The following is a 23,641-nucleotide window of genomic DNA, read 5'->3' as shown; positions in this document are numbered from 1 at the left end:
CACGTGCTGAGTAATCTCACATGTGTTTCTCCTGTAAGTGTCATGAGAACAATGGCATGGACTGTATGATCCCCATTCTACAGACGAAGAGGCTGAGGCTCAGAGAGGTCAAATAAACTGCCCAAGGTCACATGTCCGGTTAGTGGCAGAGCCGGGAGGCAAATCCGTGCCTCCACAGCCCACCCTCAACACCATGTGTTTTGTGCTGAAAGAGCACCCAGGGCATGAAAGTGGAGTCCCCCTTGCTGTGGCCACCTAGGCCGGGCTGTGGATGGGCTGGCGAGAGGTGTCTGTGGTCAGCGGAACAGGGCCTGTTTGAGGCTGGCTGGGTGGGCGAGTGGGAGCCCGCTCTTCATGCATGTTTGGTGCCCTGTCCCCTCCCAGAAAGCTAAGCTTTCCAGCTTTGTGTCCACTCACATGTCTGTGTACGAATGTGCAGAAGAAAGGATGTGGGATATCTGCTTTGATTTGGTCCTTGCAGAAACACAGCTAGAACCTTCCTTTTTCCATGGAGGTGTAGTGGACATACTCAAGTTCCAGGGATACCACGCAGAGGTTGGCAGTGTCACTCCTGGGCTGCACCTCCTCCCAGGCTGCAACAGGCGCTAGGTTGCACCCGCTGCCCCTGCAGGCTGCACCTGCTCTGGGACTCCACCTGCTCCTGGCTGCACCTGCCCCCCTTCCTCCGGGCTGCACGTGCCCCCCAGGCTGCACGTGCCCCCCCCCCGGCCCCCGCCCCTGCACACCTGGAAGCCCGGACCTCTCGCTGCCCCCACCTCTCGCTTGGCCAAGCGCCACTTTGTTCTTGGCACTGACGGACGGTCTCTTTCTAATATGTTGGTGTGTCTCCCAGATTCCACGCATGAGTGAAATCGCACGGTCTCTTTCTCCGGCGAGTTTAGCTCAGCACCGTGGCCTTGGGCCCACGTGGTCGCGGCTGGCTCGGCCCCGTCCTTCCTCCTCTCTCTGGTGACAGCCAATTTCGCAGGGGCGTGTCCGCTGGCGGGCCGCCCGCATCAGCGGAGGGCGCCCGGTACAGGTGCTGCAGGTGCGCGGAGCGCGAGCTTCCCGCCGGCTTGTGCCGAGACTGCTGGACTACAAGTCCCAGGCTGCCTTGCGCGCCCGCGGGCCGTGCGCAGCGGCGGGGCGGGGCTCGCGGGGGCGGCGCGGGGGCGGCGCGCGGGCGGGCGGGGGCGCGCGGGGTCCGGGCGGCGGCGGGGCGGCGGGGCGGCGGGGCGGCGGCGATGCCGGGGCCCGGGGCGCGGGCCGAAGAGGAGGAGCGGGAGGGCGCGGCGGCGGCGGGGCCGGGGCCGGGGCCGGGGCCGGGGCCGGGGCGGCTGTGCGGATACCTGCAGAAGTTGTCGGGTAAGGGCCCGCTGCGCGGCTACCGCAGCCGCTGGTTCGTGTTCGACGCGCGCCGCTGCTACCTCTACTACTTCAAGAGCCCGCAGGACGCGCTGCCCCTCGGCCACCTGGACATCGCGGACGCCTGCTTCAGCTACCAGGGCCCCGACGACGCGGCCGAGCCTGGCGCAGAGCCGCCCGCGCACTTCCAGGTGCACAGCGCGGGCGCCGTCACGGTACTCAAGGTGGGAGCGCGGAGCCCCGGCCCGACCCCCGCCCGACCCGCGGCCACGCCCCCTGCTGCCCCCTCCCCGGCCTGACCCCGGCGCCCCCTCCCTGGCGTCCCCTCCCCGGCCTGACTCTCGTGCCCTCCGGCCCACTCTCCCCGCCCCCCCACCCCCCGCCCTCCCCTGCCCGACCCCGGCGCCCCCTCCCCGGCGCCCCCTCCCCGGCCTCACCCCGGCGCCCCCCGCCCCGACCTCGGTGTCCCCGACCCCGGCGCCTCCCTTCCTGGTGCCCTCCACCCCGACCTCAGGGCTCCCGTCTCCTGGGGCCCCTCTCCCCGGCGGCCCCCCCTTCCCGTCGTCCTCCCCCCCCCCGCCCCTCTCCCCGCCCCCTCCCCGCGCTTCCCCACGCACGAAGTGGACGCCCTGCGCAGCGGTCCCAGGCGTTGGCGCCCGCAGGTTTCTGGATCTGCCAGGTGGACCCCTTGGTGCCTCCGCTGCTCTTCCTGGAACGGGGAGGGGTGGGCTGCTGGTGCGGTGCCAGGCGGTGGGAGGTGGCGGGGTGCTCACAGTTCACTCCGGTCCTGCAGTGGGCAGGGGCGCTATGCTAAGTGCAGAGCTTGTTCTCTTGCTGGGGGAGAGGTGTCAAGGGGTTCCTTCCACCAATTGGGCCTCATACATCCCATGTGGCCCTGGCCTTGGGGTCCACTCTCAGAGCCCTCTCCTGGCCTTGCTCCTGCCCTCCCTCCTCTAGCTGGGCCCACCTATTGCCAGAGCTCTCCTGGGTCAAGTGCAGAGCCCAGTGGGCTGAGCCTGGTTCCCCCGGCCTCGTGGCCTCAGCACTGGGCCCTGGAGGCCACGTAGCAGCTGGAGCTGCCCCAGGTCAGCTCCAGCAGCAGCTGCAGCCCCTCTGGATGGCTGTGATTCCCGGTTCTCCCAGGCCCCTGTGCCTCCTCTGCCTGTCTGCAAGGGAAGCTGGGCAGGGCTGACTTAGAAGCCGTGTGGATGAACTTGGGAAGGAGTCCAGGGAGCACACAGGGACGCTGCCAAAGCAAGGCTTGTCCTCACTGTGCTTGTGCACAATCCTGTGTCACATGAACTTCCTGTGGAATTGTTTGTTAGAGAACAAAATGGGGCATCCTGTTTCAGATTTTCTCAGACGGCGTTGGAGCCTTGTCAGTGTTTTCATGCAGGGAAACGTGAATAACGGAGGTAAATACCTAAGTGGGGCTGGGGGCTTGGACGCAGACGGTGGCCAGCCGTGGGCCTGAGCTTCCCTGGGTCTGCCCTGCACGCATTGGGCATCTTGCACCCTGTCTGCCTCAGCTCCCTCTGGTCCGCTGGGACCGTCACCTTCCTCATTAGGGGCTGTGAACATTCCGGAAATGTGGGAAGTGTCTGGCATGGAGCAGGCCCTGCATGGCAGCCGTGCAGGACAAGTGGTACCTGTGGCTGTAGCCGTGGTGTACTGCTATAATGGAATGGCCTGCAGCAGTGTGTGCTGAGAAATGAGAGTGCTGGCTGTGCACATGGAACTGGGCAAGAAGACGTCACAGAAGGATGGCACACAGATGGTTCCATGGGCAGGAGGGTGCAGAAGGTCACGCAGCTGTCTGTGCTGTGTGGGGAGTAGGGAGCTGTGCACGGTGACAAGTCTGGATTCAGGGTGCACTTTGCTGCTTAGGAAGAGTGGGAGCAGGTCCCCACGGGCACCCAGTGTTCTGGCAACTGTCTACTTGTAGGACTGGGTGGCGGGTGTACCAGTGCACTTCATAGCATTCTGTCCACCTGTTTCTATGTCCAGAAGATTTTTAGAAAAGGAAATCCGTTTCTGCATGGATTACTGACTGGGGAGTCCGTAAGGTTGAGTAGTCACAGAATAAGATGGAAATGCCCGAGGCTGAGGGTCAGCTTTATGGAGGCAGTGGGCATGGACGTGCACGCAAGGCTTTCCAGAAGCACAGGGCTGTCCAGACGAAGGGCATGGAGTGCAGAAGGGTGTATTTTAGCGTAGGTGGTTCCTTTTAAGCAGTGGGAGCAACACTAATGTGGTGGTAAAAGTGGGAATCGGTCCTTTATTTTCCTTGTTGCCTGGTGTTAACGCTTCACGCTGGGGCTCCTCGGCCAGGGGGGCTGCCCTGATTTGCAGGGGGGGAGTCTTAGGCCAGTGAAGACCCAGCCCTGTTCAGGCCTCGGTGGGTTGCGTATTATTTTACATTTTACATTTCTTTTGACAGAGGAGTTAAAAAGAAAAGAAAAATCAGCACTTTGCTTATTGCATTATCATGTGTTCCTTGTTTAACGTGTCTTTCAGGCCTCTCTGGCAAAGCTGTGGTTTTGTTGGGCTTTTTCAAAATACTTTACTGCTTGAGTCTTAATGAAAGCCGATATTGGAATTTCTTGCTAAGCTTCTCTGTTGCTAAATTCAGGGATCTGGTCCAGCGCCTTATTTTACAGACCAGGGAATGGAGAGGGCCAGAGAGAGGGGCTGGGATTGGCCTGAGATTGCGAAGCTAGACTCAGACCCTGTTTAAAAGTAGACATGCCAGGAATAGTGAGTGTCCGAAATGCAGGGCATCTACTTGTGTTTTCTGCTCTGACGGGTCTACTTTTTTGACTTAGAACATCAGTGGTTTTGGATGAGATAAAGTTTTCCCTTTACTGCCTTTGACTTCTGTCCTTTCTACGTGGTAAGAAAACAACAGGAGCATCTTATACTTGGACGCTGCTGTGGTGTGGGGCCGATGCTTCCCCAGGCGGGTGAGGACAGTGTGCTGGACCCTCCCTACCCGGCTTTCCTGGGGCGGGGCGCAGGGGACAGTTCTAGAGTGAGCTGGGACTCAGGGCGGCATGTGACTGATGGGGGGGGGGGGGGTAAAGTGTGAGCGGGAACCACCCTGCTCTGCAGGTCTCTGTAGCCCCTGCATCGTCCGATGGTCTGCAGATGAATTCCCCGCCCTCTGCCCCTTTCTTGTGGTTGTTTGGTGCTCAGATGGACATGGAGTCAGTTTCTGAGTCACATGTAACTACACAGTCGTGCAGTCTTGTTCTTAACCCGCTTTTGTGGGAAGGATGCACATTCTCTGGTGTGGAAACTTCTCCCAGCTTAATGACAAACATTTGTTCGCTTGGGCAACCATGGTGTGTCCCACACAGAACAGCGGCAGGGGCCCGCAGGGGGCCCGCCGTACAGCCGCTATGGTCCTGTGAAGCTGTCTTGCCTGAGGGCATCCTCTTGGGGGTCTCAAAGTATTAATGAAATCTTTTGTCCAGATTTAACTTTTCACTGGCTCATCGTGGCTTCCCAGTTAGGACACTCCTCAAAGGCACGTGCAGTGTTCCGTGTGTGTGGTATCACAGTGGCTTGCTCTATCCCTCTGCTGCCGCCAGTCACTGTGCTCCTGACGGCGTGGTCTCCACTGCGCTTCCTGAGGTTTCCATCCTCATCTCACGCAGGCGGTGCCCAGATAGACATTGTGGAATGAGAGCACAGACGGTGGTCGCTCTGTAAGCTCTGGTTTAGGGAGGGCTTTGGCCCCCTGGAAGGGTGAGCTCAAGCCTCCAGTGTGTCAGATGACCCCCTCCCCTCGTGGCCTGCTGTGAGCACCTACTGAATACAACAGGCATCAACTATTCAGAGAGTGGATGCTCACCCAGAGTACAGAGGTTCTGTTCCCATCTCTTGTGTTTCATGACCTTGGCTGGGCTCTGAGGACACTGGTGTGGCCATGGGTCTATGTTTTAAGTAAAGGGCCTTATGGTAAATATTTTAGGTCTTGCTGCCATCCCATTTCTGACTCCTCTGCTGTCCTAGTACAGAACCATAAAATGAGCATAGCAGTGTTTCTATAACGTTTATTTATTTATGGACTCTGACATTTAAATTTCATGTGATTTTCACATGTCACAAAATACTGTTCTTTCAATTTTTTTTCAACCGTTTAGAAGTGTGAAAACCATTCCTGGCTTGGAGGTGTATAAGAGTAGCTGGTGGATATGGCCCGGACTGTGGTCGAATGACTCGCATGTTTTAGGGGAAGGAACCTGGGGCACTTCTCACTCACTCACTGTGTGCTTAGGCACTGGGGGTAGAGGCTGAACCAAGTGAGTCCAGTTCCTGCCCGGTGGGGCTTTTTGTAGAGCAGGGAGATGGGCATTGGTAATGGCACCAGTGCTATGCAGCGTGGGAGGTGCATGTGTGACTGGGCCCCAATCTAGTATGTGGGGACGGCTGCAGAGACTTGCTGAGATGTGAAGGTTGGGTTGGTGTTGACCACAGGGGGAAGGGGGAGGAGTGTGGCAGGAGCAGAGGTGCGTAGGTGGGAGTGCTGTTTGCCTGTGGGGCTCAAGGAGTTCAGGTGGCAGCTGGGGAGAAGGGGCAGTCTGTGGAGGGGAGGCCTTTGGGGCCAGAACTACGGGAATCAGCAAAGAGTTTTAAGTGAGGGTTGACAGTCTTTTTCTCTCTTCCAAAGTGGTGGTTGGGTCACGTCCAGTACATTCATCTAACGCTGTTGTAGGATTATCCAGTCTGTGTATGAAGGGTGGAAGTAGTTACCTTACACACTGGCAGGAAGGTTTCACTTTTTTTTTTTTTTAAATATTTTATTTATTTGATAGAGACAGAGCAAGAGCATGAGCAAGGAGAGGGGCAGGGGCAGAGGGGGAAACAGACTCCCCACTGAGCAGGGAGCCCGATTCCGATTCCGGGCTCTATCTCAAGGCCCTGAAATTGGGATGTGTGGTGAAGGCAGATACTTCACTGACTGAGCCCCCCAGGTGCCCCGGCAGAAAGGTTTCTAATGTGAAGATGAAGATATCATGGTCCATTGCTTCTTCAGCACCATGGTTTCAGGGAGAGTGGGGTCTGGGAAGCCGTTCAGGGGGTCTTCCCTGCGGGGGTGCACTGCCCATCCCAGGGCATTCCTCATAACTGCCTTCACCAAATGCTCTCCTCTTCCACCCGCTTTGCCTAGATGCACTTTGCCAATTTCCTTCCCCTTCGGAGGCAACTGTTTTTTGAGAAACAGGGAGGGGCCCCATGCCCTCGGGGCTGAGGTGCAAACACCAACTACCACCTCCCTGAGGCTTCTGAGGGGTGGACAGGTGTCCTTGCTCGGGTGTCTTTACCCATTGGCCATTGGGCTACCTCCCTCCTTTAGGTCAAAGCAGAACTGAGACCATTACCTTTCCTCCAAGGACAAGAAAAGACCATATTATTGTAGAAAAGACTCGGATTGATTAGGAACTATCGTAGAGATTCATGTGGCAGAGTCTCAGGGACACTGCAGTGGGTGTTTGCTTATGTCCTGTGGCGTCCAGGCCTCCGTGGGGCTGGCTCTCAGTGCTGGGTGGAGTCATGAAGTGGGGAGCAATGGTGCCCCTAACTAGCCATCTGCACATCCTGCCTCCAGTGCAGTGACCGGGACATACTAGCATGCGTCCTGTGAGGCTCTCTGGGTAGCCAAGGCAGGGATGGTCTCTGGGGAGCCTGTGGGTCCCCCAGTTGCCCCCTCAACAGTTGATCACAGCCTATTCAGGAAGCCCCAAGTACACAGGTCCAGGGCTGCGTCGCTCACCAAAGCAGGTCCAGTCCTGGTCAAGTCCCGGGGCATCTGCTGTCGGCCTGAGGGCAGAGATTGCCGTGGCTCACCTGCGTCCCATGCGCTTAGAGGGAGTCAGGCAGGTCATGGATGTACACTGCACACTGGTCCACTGACTGCATGCTCCCGTGGCACAGGGGAAGTTTTGCTGTCTGCTGATTCATTAGTGAATGTTCTAGAGCATCTGCCATGATGCTTTTTCTGAAATACAGCAGGAACTTCCCACTCATGTAAGAAACTACAATGTGAAGACTTTAAATATAGACTAGCACCTGATGGCTTTGGGAAAACCATGGAGGGAGATAGCATTTGTCTGTAGTATTCTGTATAGGGTGTGACTTCAGATGCCTGCCGGTGTCCTGATTCTGGGGCAAGTGTGGTGTATTTCTGTGGGGATGGAGAGGAGGGGAAGCCCATATGTAGAGGGCTGACTGGGAGGCATGAGGATTTCCCTGGGCATTGCAGAACTGGAGAGGCCTGTGTGACTGACTGTCAGGGAGTGCTCCAGGGAGGGTGGCTGCACTGCTTAGATCTTGGTGTAACTGTGTAGCTGCTCAAAGGCTTTGTGCCTGGCAGGCCAGCGGCCATGTTTCTGGTCACGCAAGATTCAGGGGCTTGGCTTCATCTGCTCACCTTTTTCAGATCGACCATGTGGGGGATCTGGAACATGGTGGGGAGGGATCCGCAGCGGAGTCTTTGGGACCTCCCTCTGGCCGCTCCCAGGGCCAGCCTCTGCACACTTGGCCCCACGGGCAACGACTTATCTGAGCATCGGATGGCAGGCCTGATGGTTGACGGGGTGGGCAGGCCCTGCCGTCAGAGATGTTCGTCTTAGACTATTTGAAGGCAGCACACCGATTTTCATTTCCTCTCCAGCTGTGTGACATCCAGTGAAGACTGCTTGCAGACAAGCTGGCCTGACTTTCCTTGTGGTTGCGGCCAGTTAGCCATTTGCCTGACAGATTCTGTGGCTCGAGGCCTTGATGGGCGCCTGGGGGAACTCAGGTGTCACCTCTGACCCTGGGGAGCTCGTTCTGGCCTGTTCGGGGTGTGATTAGGGCGCTGTCATTGAGTGGAGGAAGTCATGATGTGCTTTTGCTCCAAGGGTCATCATCCCTGAGTCGGAGGTAAAGGAGCCCTAACCCAGGTGCCAGGATGTGGGAACTGAGGCCCATAGCGGGGTGATGGCAACTCTGGACTGGAGCCTTCCCCGGATACATGAACTCAAGTGCTGATGTTAAAGCCAGCAGTCTGGTGATATTTGCTTCATGTTTCCACTCTAGTCCGCAGGTAGGAAGTCAGGCTCACGCATGGGCAGGTACCTAAACTCGAGTCTGCCCTTTTCATGTTGCGGTGTAGGATGTGAGCGGTGTAGATGATAGGCTCCAGAATGAGTTGACTTAGTGGACATGCAGATCCTATTGGGAGCCTCCTCTCAGGCGGTGTACACCGAGAGGGTCAGGCCCAGCAGCTGGGGGTGTCCTTTTGCTGCCTGTGAGCCAGGCCCACTAGCAGGGCCTCAGGGTTTGCATAGCGCCCCCACACATCCTGTCCCACAGGTGACGTGCTGACTCCACTCTCGGTGTCTGTTGTTTGAAGAAAGCACAGACTGTAGGACAGGAACTTCCTGGGCACGTGCACATGGGGGTCCTGCCCCAGATATCCTGCTGCGCTGGGATGGCCAGGGATTGCCCACCTGTGGAGCCATCTCCGACCCTCCCACCGCAGATCCGTGGCCTCTCTCTGGGAACCACTGCTGTCCTCCAGGTGGCAAGTGACCGGTCCCTCTGCTGTGAAGTACAAAGGCCCATTTGCTGATGGTTTTCTCTGTGGAATGGAAATGGCTAAGCTGCGTGGGTGGAGGCTAGTGAAGCGTGAGCCCCATACCCTTGGGCTGACACTCTGTGGTTTCTATCTGCACATCTACTTTGCATTCTGAGTTTGTATGAGCTGTGGTTTGGGGCCCGTCACCCTCTTCCCAATTCCCCGAGGCCTTAAGGTTTGCATCTCCCAGCGTCCCATTTAGTCCCCAGCCTGCACTCTGTGTTGCCACTCCCCCAGGGGCCTTTGGGAGCAATGGTGTTTGCTGACATCAGTGGGGGGACGCTATTTCTGGGAGGGTGACTTTTAGTGATGGCCCCTCCATGTAGGGGAGCCGCCAGATTTCATCCAATACTTTCCAGAGACACTAGCTTGGTCCTAAAGACTGTTCGACACCCTGCAAGTCTGCTCACAGGGCAGGCAGACGTCTGCTGCCACACACCTCTGCCCCCAGGTCTCTGGCAGGTGGAGCCTGGGACCCCAGTTTCTAAACCTTTATACAAAGTCATTTCTGTGTCCTGCTTCTAAGTAAAAAGCATTGCTCCCAAGCAGTGTAGCATCACACTGTATGGAAACCATCACAGGCAGGGGTGCTGCGGGGCTGTCTGGTGGGCTGCTGGCTGTGGCTGCTGCAGCTTTCAATTAATTCTCCTGAGTCGTAAAGCCCCGGCTCTCCCTGATTGTGCAATAGCAGAGCTGATAGGAGCAGCAGGAATGCAGCCCCGTGGTCACTCAGAGGCCACGTGCCTCCATGGTCCCTGAAACAGAAAGCATCCTGAGGGCTCCCACCCTTCCTGCAGGAGCGTAGAGGCAGAGCAGCCTTGTCTTTGCCTGCGTCACTGGGCCCAGCCCCCCCACAAACCCCATCTTTGGGGCCCTTTTCCTGTGAACGTGCATTGGCTTCACCTTGTTCTGTGTCAGGTCTTCCCCCGGCCTTGCCCTTGTTCTAATCTCTGTGACATCGTCAGAGCTGGAAAGATGGGTTTGTCTCTGTGAATTTGCTTTTTAAAAGAGGGTGTTAGAGTGATAAGGAGGGGGAGCCCCGCCGACTCCACCTCCCAGGCTGGGTGGGAAGTGGGCACCTCCCCTTGGGTCTGGGTTCTTGCTCAGCCTTTGAAAAAGGATTTAGATTACAATTTGTGTGACTATTTTAATAGATAACAAGAAGATGCTGATTCTAACATAGTTTGAAAGAGAGGAGGTAAGAGCTTATGGTGCCACCAGAGGAAAGGAGGGCCGTGTGGATGCTCCCCTCTCTCCGGGCTGGGACGTCCCGTCTGGGTCCCCCCCCCCCCCCCCGTGGCTGCTGATGGCTCAGACACAAGACCTCGCATCTGTTTTGTTGGTCTGGGGCCAGATCCCTTGAGATTCTTTCCAGGCTCATGATTTTGAAACATTCAAAAGAAAATTTGGAATCTTATCAGATTTGGATTGTGGTCTGTTTTTCATCTGAGTTTTGTATCATCAGGCTGCTTACCACTCACTTGAGCTTTTTGTTGCTTATGGAACAATTAGGTTAGACGTGTCTTGGGGATCCAGATATCCTTCCTCAGGTTTAAGAAACAAAAGTTTTTCTTTTTTTTTTTTTTTAAATTTTATTTATTTATTTATGATAGTCACATAGAGAGAGAGAGAGAGGCAGAGACACAGGCAGAGGGAGAAGCAGGCTCCATGCACCGGAAGCCCGACGTGGGACTCGATCCCGGGTCTCCAGGATCGTGCCCTGGGCCAAAGGCAGGCGCCAAACCGCTGCGCCACCCAGGGATCCCTAAACAAAAGTTTTTCATTGTGAGCGGCCATCATGTCCTCTTAAGCAACGTGCCGTATGATATGTGCCCTCCTTCCTGTGGCTCTGCCTTGAGCAAGGGTCATGCTATTCTCTGGGTTTGTAAATATGGGGTGGGGGACAACCCTTTGGGGAGCAGCCCAGCATTTGCATCCTAGGTGGGATACTAAAGTGCCGTGTTACCACATACTGTGTGACCTAGTTCTGCCGGGGTGGCAGATGGGATGTTTGCACTGGGTGTTGAGTGAGTAGGAGTTTGCAGATGGTTGCTAGTGCAGCAGGAGCAAGGTCTGTGGAAGCTGACCCAGCTTGTGTGTGCCTGTGGTGTGGGGGGAGGCCACCGTCCTGCAGAGTGCAGCACTGTGTGGGCCAGGTTAGTGTGCAGGTCGCAGGGCATGTGGAAGCCATCCGGGAGTCTGGAAGCATGGGGTATATGTGACCTCGCTGGGTAGGTGTGAGAAGGTTTGGAGGGGGACAGTAAGGATGGCAGGCTGCTGTGGGGCCCCTGGGTGGGTGAGCCAGAAGAGTACCAGGGAGCGTGAGCGCAGGGACAGTGGGGCCTTCACCCTGCAGAGCTGGCAACTCCATTGGGTTAGAGAGTGACTTTTCTCTCCTCCATGGCACACGTGGCGCTCCTGTTGCCCCTGGCGTCTTCACTGCGGAGTTCTGGGGTCCCTGTGAACCGTCAGCCGCACTCTCTGGCCAGGTGGAGCAGTGCTGACCATGCTGTGTGTCTGGAGGACCGCCGTGTTGGGGGGCGGTGGTTGGGGACCAGCCGTCCTTGCCTTGAAGCCAGCACACTCACAGGGTCTTATTGTCTGCCTCTCAGCATCGAGGAAAACCGTGAGGGGCTTCTGAGTCCTGCTGACATGCTGGGAAGATGTGTAGTCATGGGTGTGTGCTACCCCCTCTTCCGTGTGACAGCAGGGAGTGCAGGCCTAGGACTCAGAGGTCTTGGGTGGTGGTGGAGACGGGGATAGCTGTTGCCCGGTGAGTAGGGGTGGCTTGTTGGTACTGTTTCAAGCTTGCTGGGTGTGAGCAGGTTTGACTGTCGCAGCTGTGACACTAGGTATGTTCCTGTGGTCACTCACGTACTCCCAACGGGGCATCACAGGCCCGCTGGCGACGCATGTCACGGAGAATGTATCGTCCTCAGGGTTGTGAAGGGAATCGGTAGGTGTGTTTGGGGACAGAAGAATATTCGAGAGGACACATAGCAAAGCATTATTGACATTGTATCCGGTGATGGGGTTGTGGTCAGGTTCTCCTGTGTTTTCCAGATTTTGCACAGCAAACATAGGTCGTTACTATTATTTGAAATACAAGTCTAAAATGTGTTGTTGCATTTTTTTTTATTTTTATTTTTTATTTTTTTTTTAATTTTTATTTATTTATGATAGTCACACAGAGAGAGAGAGAGAGAGAGAGAGAGAGAGAGAGGCAGAGAGACATAGGCAGAGGGAGAAGCAGGCTGCGCCACCCAGGGATCCCTGCATTTTTTTTTTTTTAAAGAAGATGAACAGGAGGGCAGCCCAGGTGGCTCAGCGGTTTAGCGCCGCCTTCGGCCCAGGGCGTGATCCTGGAGACCCGGGATCAAGTCCCACGTCAGGCTCCCTGCATGGAGCCTGCTTCTCCCTCTGCCTGTGTCTCTGCCTTCCTCTCTCTCTGTGTGTCTCTCATGAATAAATAAATAAAATCTTAAAAAAAAAAAAAAAAAAAAGAAGAAGATGAACAGGAGCTCCTAGGCAGACAGGAGTCCTTGCAGCATGAATGCCTGCAGAGCTGTGTGGCCGGGGCCATGCGCTCTTCCACCACCTGCAGGTTGTTTACTCTGTGTCTTCGTTTATTATTTGTCTTTTTTTTTTAATATTATTTGTCTTTTAATTCTGGATCTGGTGTTTTTGGACAGACATTTCTTTTGGGGATTAGAAAGGTCTTTACGTTCTAAGAGAATAGGGTTGTTGCAGTAGCAACTTCCCCTTCGTTGCTGGGGAGAATAATCAACCCTATGTCGTGTTCCTATCTCTGCCAAGAGAACTTGTGTGGATTGGCACCGTGCTACACGGCAGGTTTAAAGTCCAGAGTCAGGGCAGCCCAGGTGGCTCAGCGGTTTGGTGCCGCCTTCAGCCCAGGGCATGATCCTGGAGACCTGGGATCGAGTCCCACATCGGGCTGCCTGCATGGAGCCTGCTTCTCTCTCTGCCTGTGTCTCTGCCTTTCTCTCTGTGTGTCTCTCATGAATAAATAAATAAAATCTTAAAAAAAAAATAAAGTCCAGAGTCAGACCCTCATGCACACCTTTGAAAATCGGCAGAAATCTACTCGGCCATCGTTGTGGGATGCAGAAAGTGACAAACTTAATTCCGTAGGCATTTTCTTTGGGTGATTTAAATGATTTTTATTGTACATTTCAAATCTCGAATCAAATTTGAAATCATTTTATTTATTTATTTTTAAAGATTTTATTTATTCACAAGAGACACACACACACACAGAGAGAGAGAGAGAGAGAGAGGCAGAGACACAGGCAGAGGGAGAAGCAGGTTTCATGCGGGAGCCCGACGTGGGACTTGATCCTGGGACTCCAGGATCGCACCCTGGGCCAAAGGCAGGCTCTAAACCGCTGAGCCACCCAGGGATCCCCAAATCATTTTATTTCTTTCCAAATTTCTAACCGGTTGTCCTAATGCCATGGTTTATTTATTTATTTATTTTTTTAATGCCATGGTTTAATAGTGAATATTCCCACTGATCTTGTTTGAGGTGCTGTGTTTGCTACCTGCTTAGCTCTGCGTTGGACTCCCTGGTGGCACACACGGGCCAGTCGTGCCTTCATCACGAGCCTCTCTGCTTGGCAGGGCAGAGCCTCACGCCTCATCTGTTTTGTTCAGAGTTCTCAAAGGTTACACTTTAGATGAATTTTGTTATCTCCTTGCCATGCCTTGATGAGCTCCTGTAGCATTTTGACTGGATTTTTGGAAAGTTTCTGTAATGCACAAGGCTCTCCCAGGCCAGGCATTTTGTATTTTGGTTGTAATTGTGACCATGTTTCTAGCTGTTTATTGCCATTGTAAAGGATACCCTTTGCTCACTGGGCGTGTCTGAGGCAAGAATTGACTGGGTTGCACCCAGTTCTGTGTCCTTGGCGTGGATGGTGGCACTTGGCCTATGTTACGCGCCTGGTAAATATTTGCCGAGTGAATGAACACACATTTTTGTGTACATGGCATCTTTCCATTTCCTGTTTTTGGGATTCCTTTAGGTAGATACCCAGGAATGACATTGAGTCACAGGGGACAAGCTTTGTGCAGCTTCTCCAGTGGGCTAAGGCGTGATGGTGGAGGTTCTTTACTGCAGGGCTGGAGACCTGGGGGTATTGCGTGGTGGGAATGTGGTCAGGGACCAGGCCTGATTCCCGTGATGCTGTTGGCTCCCTGTGCCAGCCCTCCCCCTAATAACACACCCACCTGCGAGGAGCGGGCCCTGGAGAAATGTATGTTGATATGAACTCACTTGTGACCAGATGACTTTATTCTAGGACTTTTCTGAGCCCTGGGAAGAGCACCAGGCTTGGGGGGAGTCCAGGGGAAGGGACGGGGGCAGCAGGGGCATTGTGTGGTTCTTCTCAGCCACTGAAGACTGAAGTCTGTGTCAGGCCAGAGGTGGGCGGCCTGGTTTTCATTCTCTGAATGGACATGACGTGGAACTACACAGCAGGCGTCCTGTCAGTGCTGTGCCTGCCTAGTCCAAGTCTGTCCCTGACTCAGGATGCTCACCCGACTGTGGAGGGATGCCTTTCCAAGATGTTCTGTTTGGTTTGTGGGGACTGGTGCCGTGTTTGACTGAAATTAGCTGCCTTGGAGCAGTAGCAGCAGCTGAACATGGGGAGAGGATGAGTCAGACATTTGAGTGCCTAACCGTCTATAAGACACTGCATCAGGCATCTTGGACCACATCGAGAGCAGCAGGTCTGGCCTCTGCCTTCAGGGAGCTTAGGCTAATGAGAGACATGCAAGGAGCAGACTTGCATCCATGGGGAGCCTACCTGGAGTATATCCCATTCAGTGGATGGAGAGAACGTGCAGGCTCAGGTCAAGGAAACTCTCTGGAGGGAACATTTACTTTATTTTTTTTTAAAGATTTTATTTATTCATGAGAGACACAGAGAGAGAGGGAGAGAGAGAGGCAGAGACACAGGCAGAGGGAGAAGCAGGCTCCATGCAGGGAGCCTGACACAGGACTCGATCCCCAGTCTTCAGGATCATGCCCTGGGCTGAAGGCGGTGCTAAACCGCTGAGCCACCCAGGCTGACCTGGAAGGAATATTTACATGGGGCTTTAAAGGCTGTGTAGGAGTTGGGGAGACTAGTGTTCTGTAAGACTGAGGATATGGCCCGCCTGTGTCTTGAGATGGCAGATGCTGTCACCTGGCCTCTTGCTGGACGCTTGTCACCCATAGGCACCTCCTGTGTGCTAAGTGTTGGCTCTGCCCCTTCCAGCATGAGTGGAATGCCCATCTGGCTCTCCAGAATGTGGGATTCGAGCATTGTAAATTGGCAGTAGGGGGCAGATGGTCTCCCAGTCCTGCTCCCCATCCCTCTGGCCATTGGGTGCTTGGCTGGTATGTGTGCTGGTGACAGGCTTCAGCACTGACCAGCTCATTTGTCAGCACCCAGCTGTGGCTCATGGAATGTTCCAGGACATCAGAGTGCTTGAGGGTCAGCTTGCTCTGTTGGAGGAGGGCAATGGAAGCGCTGAAACAGTGAGCCATCAGCTGATGAGCTCACCTGCCGTCGGCATCTCCGTGGCTGAAGAGCAGAGAAATCATCTTCAGTCATACAGTCCTGGAGGGGAGAGGTGGCAGCTGCACCACACCCCAGGAACCCGATGCCCTTGGCCCTATTTCTGTCCCCAAAGCCATGTCCCACCAAGCTTGGCGCTCAACATGGACTGCTCGTGGCACCGCGGTCTAGAGCAGCATGTTTGTCACATGGTGTGAGCCATGACCTGTGTGCTTTAAGTTGTCAGTGTAGGTGAGATAACTTTAATAAATATATTTGTTAATCCGAGGTATCCAAAGTATTCCTGCACCACCTCATGTGGCACCAGCTCATGTCATGTGTCCAGTGGCCGTGGTGCCGGGCTTATCTGGACAAACTTTACCTGTTGAACCCAGATTGAACCGGGTGACCAAGAGCCTAGTTAGTGATGCTGATCTAATCAGGAGGGGGCGAGGTTGGCCCTTGGCGGGTCCTCCGTGCAGGAGTGCCAGAGGGAACCCGCGGAGGCTGGCTGGACTTGTGGCAATTGGCCGCAGGGCACTGCCTGTGCGTGTTTGTCTTGGGTTCTCAGCACCCTGTGGCCGCACCTCCCTGCTGACAGAATGTGCCCTGGATCCTTTCACTAGCTGCTTGGGATCGAAGTCGAGATGCTTTTGGTGCTTTCCGGATTTTTAGGAAGGAAGGAACCCCAGTTAATCATTGCCTTGAGGTGGTTTTGTTGCCGTATTGACCAGATTTCTGTAACATGAATAATGGGTCAGACATTGAGAACATGTGACTTTGTTTTTGCCTCAGGGATTGAGTGAGAGAGGATCATGAGGTACTGTTTCCCCCCAGATTTCCCCTTTAAACCAAGGATTGTCAAAGCTGGTCTGTCATGGTGCCCATGTTGAGGAGCAGTAGGAGGGGGTCGCCACAGTGCCCAGTGCCCTTCCTCTGGTTTCCAGCGTGGAGCATCCTTGGATGCCTTCCCAGAGGCTAACAGGTGGAAATACGGTTATTTGACATGGCGTGGCCAGGACGCCACCCCTGACTGTACAAGGCGGGAGCTCTCGAGATGGGCTTTGTGCAAGTGCCATGTACAGGGGCAGTGAGAATGCCCAGCCTTCCTAAAACCACCTGTGGAAGGTGTTCTGTGTCTTCCCAGAATCCCAGGTCCCACAAATGGGAGGATTTCTCACCAGGATGACTTCCCGGTGTTCATGCCACTTGCTCTGCTGGATTGCATGAGCAGCAGCTGCCCATCCCGATGGTGACTTACTGCCACTGGCCTTGGGACAGGGTGTCTATCTGTCCTGCCATGGCTCCGTAACACTGTCCGTCCCCCCCCCCCCTTTGCAGGCTCCTAATCGTCAGCTCATGACCTACTGGCTGCAGGAGCTCCAACAGAAGCGGTGGGAGTACTGCAGTGGTCTGGACATGGTCAGGTGGGACAGCAGGACCTCCCCGACCCCGGGGGATTTCTCTAAGGGTCTCGTAGCCAGAGATAACTCAGGTGAGTCACAGGTGGGGGGACCCATGTTACTTTCTTGTGCATAGCCGTTCACCATGGCAGGGCAGCCCACATGGATGTTGGGAACCAGAGTTACTATGACCCTGTTTCATTGGTGGTGTTCCCCAGCTTCTGGTGATTCTGTGTGCTGAGTCATACTCAAGCCTGATAATGACCTCAGGGGTTGGCCAGGGCCATGCCCAGCGCCCCTAGTGGACAAGAAGCTGGGGTCCGCCGGTGGTGACCCCTATGCCCCCCTGAAGGTGGAGCGCCCCATGACGCGTTCCCAGACGTGTGCACCCTCTGTTCTCAAAGCCTGCACTCCATCATCTCCCCGAGGGAGATGCTACCCGGTTTTGTCCCTTTCCAGATTGTGGCATTTTCACAAGTCCTGGTAATTCCTGGACGGTCTCAGAGTAGAGATAATGTGACTTTATATTCGAAAATCAAAAAGCCAAGCATGGGGTCAGGGCTAGAATGTGAACAGTGTGTCCACCCCTTGCAGTCATGTTATGAAGGACAGATGGCAGACTGTGTTAAGTATAATAGTATGATACAATTTTGAATCCATTGGGGTTACATTTACTTGTCATCAACAGAAAATCTAAAAGGGGACGTGTTGGTTTCATGATGGGCAGCACGCAGTGGGCAGAGCCACTTGCCGGGGCTGGTGCTGTTCACGGTCCTTCGTGGGTCAGATCTCCCACTTGGCCACTGTGGGTGCCCTGGGGCCCCTCAGCCTGCACCTCCTCAGCTGGACTGTCCCCTAGCTGGCAGGGAAGTGGGGAGGCAGGGTCCTCACACTGTGAGAAAGGAGGGGCTGCAGGAGCCCTGGAGCCCAGCGGGCACCACCACCCTGGCCTGCTAACATTCCTTCTCAGGAGTTGGTGCTTTCCGTGTAGGCATGGAAATCTCGTGACCAGGATTTGCAGCTTTGCATCAGTCAGGCTGCAGAGAGGGATGGTTGGTGATGTCCATCTCCTCCACACCCACATCTTGTACCAGGCTCCTGCAGGCGCACTCTACCTCACACAGAAACTCTGCGGGTCTCCACACCCCACACCGGCCCCTGTGGGCTCGCCCTGCCACACACATGGACTCCACACCCCACACCGGCCCCGGTGGGCTCTCCCAACCTCACACAGAGACTACGGGTCTCTGCACCCTGCAGGCTTACCCTGCCGCACGGACTCTGCATCCTGCACTGGGCCCTGCAGGCTCCCCCTGCTGCATGGACTCCGCATCCCACACTGGGCCCTGCGGGCTCACCCTATGTCACACAGAAACCTTGCAGGTCTCCATACCCCACACTGGGCCCTGAGGGTTCGCCTTGCTGCACACATGGACTCCACACCCCATACCGGGCCCTGTGGGTTTGCCCTGCCTCATACAGAAACCCTACAGGTGTCCACACCCCGCATCAGGCCCTGCCCCACACACGGACTCTGCACCCATCCCAGGCCCTGTGGGCTCACCCTGCCGCACACAGAAACTCTGCACCCCAGACTGGGCCCTGTGGGCTCGCCCTGCCACACACACGCACACCCTGCTCATCTCTGCACCTGCACGGTGAAGACCTAGTTTCCATGAAGCAGTACTTGACAAAGACGACGTGCAGGGGCCTTCCCAGCTGTTGGGCAGGAGGCAACATAAGGAGCTGATGACCCTGGCCCAGGAGCTGCATGCAGTTCTGTTTACTTCATTTACCACGTATACTGATGAGCAAACCAGCGGGGGATGGCAATACCTGGTGTTTTGAGACTTCCTGCAAGTTGAGGACCACAGAAGCACTCATCACAAGAGTCTGGAGCACCCAAGTACCCGTCTGAGTACAGCTGGTGCCTCTTAACAGAAAATGGCAGAACAGACGGTTTCAGGGGAGACCACACACTTCCTCCTCGGGGCAGGTGAGGTGAGGCGGCTGCTCTCTCAGCTGGTGACTCTGCAGGGACTGCAGCTGGCAGAGGGCAGGGCCCGCATGGGGCAGGATGCAAAGCTGTGGTGGCTCCACGGACTTGTTTAAGCTGTCTCCCCGTGAGCTGGTCAGAGAGGCTGTGCTGTTGTGTGACCCCGATTATAAAGTACCACAAATGCTATGTGTCGTTTGGAAGTGGCATCCACAACTCCAGCGTTGTGCCTGAGAGGCAGCCAGTCCCAGTGCGCAGAGCTCTCCGGACTTGGACACACCGTTTCCCCATCTGTGAACAGGATGCTCTCTGAGACTCCTGGCCGGATGTGCTGTGATTTCTCACATCAGACCCGGAAAACAATGTGTGTGTGAGGATGGCTTCTAGCTGTGCCTGGGAGGGGCCTCCTCAGAGCCTGGCTAAGGGTAGATGGGGTGCAGGTGAGCTGGGTGGGTTTTGGTGAGGTTGATAGGGTGCAGGTGAGCTGGGTGGGTGCTGTGAGGGAGAATGGGGTGCAGGTGAGCTGGGTGGGTGTTGGTGAGGTTGATGGGGTACAGGTGAGCTGGGTAGGTGCTGGTGAGGGAGAATGGGGTGCAGGTGAGCTGGGTGGGTATTGGTGAGAGAGGATGGGGTGCAAGTGAACTGGGATGATACTGGTGCTGAGGCTGGGGTCTGAGTGGATTGCAGGAGGTGGCAGAGGCAGGAGAGGGAAGCCGTGTGCCAGATGTGGGCCCCACCCTGTCTTGGGATCTCCCAGAAGTTGATGGCAGGAGAGGCAGGTCAGAGGGAGATGCACGAATTCTTTGGGGACCTACAGGGCCTGCCACCCTGGCTCCTCATCCCTCCATCTTTTCTTCATTCATAGTCTGGGTCCCCGGTGCGTATGAGCCCCTCTCTGCTGGCTGCTGGTCACAAGGTTTACCTCCGTGGTGGGAGCAGCCCGGCGGGATGTGTAGACTGGCCCACTGGGGAGAGCCTCCGTGCTCCGTACACAGTCTGCCTTCACTTAGATTTCTCTGATGCCTCTGATCGCCCCTCCACAACCTGGAGTAAAACTCTGAGATAAAGGGGAAAGAAGAAGCTTGTTCTTGTTAAGCCCTCTGTGTTCTCCAGCTCCCACAGAGGACGTGTTCTGCTGTGTTCTGTGTCTCCTGTGGGAGTGGCCTTTGCCCGTGGCTTTCTCCCTTTCACAAATGACCCGACGTCCCGGCAGGGTTGAGACAGTGGAAGAGCAAGGGGAGTTCTGCTGTCACTGTTGGGAGGGTCAGCATGGCCCGTGGGGAGGGCTCCAGGTCTGGAGAGCGGGGGTCCCAGCACCCCTACTGAGAGGCGGCACTGTCAGAACCTGGGAAATGTGAAAACCTGGATCCATCCATCCTTCAGGGTCGCCGTGAGGGCATTTAAAACATTTGAACATGGGCAACCCGGGTGGCTCAGCGGTATAGTGCTGCCTTCGGCCCAGGGCGTGATCCTGGAGACCCGGGATCAAGTCCCACATCGGGCTCCCTGCATGGAGCCTGCTTCTCCCTCTGCCTCTCTCTCTTTCTTTCTCTGTCTCTTATGAATAAATAAATAAATAAAATCTTTGGAAGAACAAAAGCAAAACATTTGAGCAGAGCAGGGAACATCTGAACGCCAGAACCTTCCCACCAAAGCCCCGGGATTGGGTCGGTGCCCATCAGGACTTCAGGGAAACTATGCTATCACCTGGCTGGTGTCCCCGCCAGGTGGCTCCCGAATGCTGATGTGAGGTCGTGGGTGGGGAAGCCAGCTGCTCTGCTCCTAACAAGGAACTCTACTGTTGTTCAAAAGCCAAAGATGAGGCAAAATGATGCTAATAGCAAAATTGGGAAATTGCTTTTTCGTGTGGAGTGATTACCTACAGAGATGCTGTGTCCACCAGCGTCCCCCCTCGCCTCTGGCCCTTCTCTCTGACACAGCCTTTGGGCCTTGAGCTCCTCGGGAAGTGGCTCCAGTGTGGCCTCAGGGCGGCTGCAGAGCCTGGAGTTTTGTTGGCTGGAGGCGCTCTGCACAAATGTTTGACAGCCACCGCTCACCTGTCCCCAGCCACACAGAAGGAGGCGGGCCAGCTTTGCTGCAGACACTAGCGCTACGTCCACTTCCTTGCCTGGCTTGTGCTGCTTCGCTGCAAGGCTCTGAGAGGACCACCCCTGGGGGAGCCCAAGCCTCGATTTAGCCCATCCCCGAAAGAATGGAGGTGTCCCTCATGTGCCAGCGATTGGCTAGGCATTGTGGCGGTGCCCCACCCTGGGGTGTGGTGCTCGTCTTCCCAGGGCCAGGGGACTGGTCCCGGTTCTGTTGGAACCTGTTTTCTGTTTCCTGGAACTCCAACTGAGATATCGGGCGCTGAGGCTGTGGAGAAGTGAAGAGGAGCCACCATAGTGGGACCGTGAGTGGGGCCTTCCCCAACCTTGTCCAAGGTCCCTGCAGCGTCTTCTGGAACCCCAGGCTCTGCATCATGCTCTTTTATCTTATGTCTCCTCCCTAGATGTGTTCTTGCTGTTGGTGTAGGCTGAGGGTGCCGTGCTCACCGTGCACTGGTAAATCGAGCCAAGATTCGGGCACCTGTGCTCAGGTGTAACTCCTGGCTGCCCCCTGTTCTGTTCCCCAGTGCCCCTCCTGCTCTTCCCACTCTGGACCTGCTCTGGCTGCGCGCCCTCCCTGTGGGCCAGAGCCAGGTACCCCCTACTGACACACGGCCCTCCCTTCATGTTGCTCACAGGGTACTCTTTCCATCGTGGCCCCCTGGTGACCCACCTACACAGAGAGAGCCCATCTTTGGGGTCGGTTTCCAGGCCCGCACCCCATATTCCCTGTGTGCTGTTCCTCCGCAGACGCTGTCCCGAGTTGCTCAGATCTGGCACTCCTCTGACGAGAAGCCGCTCTTTCCCGATGTCCCGCGTTCAGCAGGCCTTTCGGCTTTTGCCTTTATGGGGAGAGTGAGGGTTTACACCGTAGAGTGGAGATGCTTTGTGAAGGGGATGTGTAGGGCAAGCCGCCGTCTGTTCACAAGCGTGCCCTACTCTCAGAGTATCCCATTGGGGAAAATACAAAGCATTTGTCTTTGGGGACATCTTTTCAAAATGTTAATTTCTTACTATGGGAAGTTTTATGCAGAGAATCTGTAAGATTGCCCCCATGTTTTCGGGGTGATTCCCGAAATTACTACCTCATGGACACATCAGGTTTCCTGGACACCCCTACCCACTTTGTTATTTTGAAGCAAATATTATTATTTATTTGTTAAATAACCAAATATTCTTCTTTTGAAGCAAATCCTAGACGTCATACTGTTTCAACCTTCAGTATTGCAAAAGCTTACATTTTAAAGCTATTCTGGAATTTGATCAGGCTTTAGCTCCAGTGCTTCTGTGGCTTTACTGAGCCACTCTCTGGGACACCCAAACTTACTTCCTTGAGGTCACCACTGCAGATGTTAGCATATGCATGCAGAATATTCTTACTCGCCCTTTTCTTGGAGGAAGAGTGTTAGTATAATCTGATCTGCACTTTGCATCATGGCCTGTGGCTTATCCTGGAGTCATTCCATCAATGCAGGCGAGTGGACCTTGGCCATCACGTTATGCTGCTCTGCCGAGCCGCGAGACAGCAGAGGGGACCCTACCCTGCCTCTCCTGTTCCTGGGCTGGTGCCGGGACCCTGGGTGCTTTGGAGCATGTCCCAAACATTGAAGTAGTTTAGGTGAAAGTGGTCGCAGAACATGGAAGCCACCCCAGGTGACGCCATGTGGCAGGTGTCCTCCAGGTGTTTATATAGCCCATCAAGTCCATGCCTCAGGTAGGAACCCAGGCCCACGTGGAAGCGTTTAGGAACTGATGTTTGTTTGCCTGTCTTTCAGATGTAATTTGCCCGCATCCAGATGCTTCTGCAGAAAAAGCCAGAAATGTCCTCGCTGTGGAAACCGTCCCTGGAGAGCTGGTGGGAGCACAAGCAGCTCATCAGCCAGCCCCAGGGCACCCAAATTCCATTAATTTCTCTTTCAAACAGTGGGGCACTGAGCTCAAGTGAGTCTTTGGAAAGCAACATATGAAACTGAAAATTGATTATTTCTGATGTTATAATCTTATGTATGAAATTCTGAAAGCACCTTGCATTTGTCATTGACAAGGTCCTTTCAGGTAGTTGGTGTTTTTTTTTTTAGCATGTGGGGAATGCCTGTTGCTTGCCTCATATTGTGCCAAGCAGAAGCTGGCCTGGAAGAGTTCTGTCTGAGGTCTTGGGGCTCCCACGGGGCCAGCCCCCTTCCTAGACCCCCAAGGCCACACCCCGGGCTTCTGTCCTCTGCTTGTGTGTGAGCAAGCGAGAGGGGCCTGAGCTGTGTTTTTAGGAAATACTTTATGTATTTTACGGAGACATGATTCACGGACCATAATGTTCACCCGTTTAAAATGTAAGGTTTGGTGGTTTTTAGCACACATGGCCGAACCTTAGTACCTGCTAGCATCCTCTTCCCATTTCCCTGCAGCCTTTGGCAACCACAGATCTGCTTTCTGACCCTGTGGGCTTGCCTGTCCTGCACATATGCTGAAAATGGCCTCCCAGGAGATTTTGTACCTGGTGCCTTTCACTGATCTGCTGTTAGCAGGGTCCAGCCCTTCATAGCCTTGGTTAGGGCTTCATGTCTTGTTACAGGGAAACAAGGCTC

At 55.0% G+C, this 23,641-nt stretch overlaps 1 protein-coding gene across 1 annotated transcript in view; it reads left to right on the top strand.

The window, feature by feature from the left end:
• Window positions 1-1,304: 1,304 nt before the first annotated feature.
• TBC1D2B (TBC1 domain family member 2B) overlaps window positions 1,305-23,641 on the top strand; it is a gene marked incomplete at its 5' end in the record, with an annotated part of 61,827 nt that continues 39,490 nt past the window's right edge. The window contains 3 exons of the mRNA XM_025437085.3: window positions 1,305-1,589; window positions 16,897-17,050; window positions 22,835-23,000. Coding sequence (XP_025292870.3) covers window positions 1,305-1,589; window positions 16,897-17,050; window positions 22,835-23,000 — 605 coding nt within the window. The remainder of the gene's footprint in view (window positions 1,590-16,896; window positions 17,051-22,834; window positions 23,001-23,641) is intronic.

Source organism: Canis lupus, chromosome 3 (genome assembly GCF_003254725.2).
Source record: "Canis lupus dingo isolate Sandy chromosome 3, ASM325472v2, whole genome shotgun sequence".
In the NCBI taxonomy this organism is placed as follows: domain Eukaryota; kingdom Metazoa; phylum Chordata; class Mammalia; order Carnivora; family Canidae; genus Canis; species Canis lupus.
This window is presented reverse-complemented; position numbering and strand designations above follow the sequence as displayed.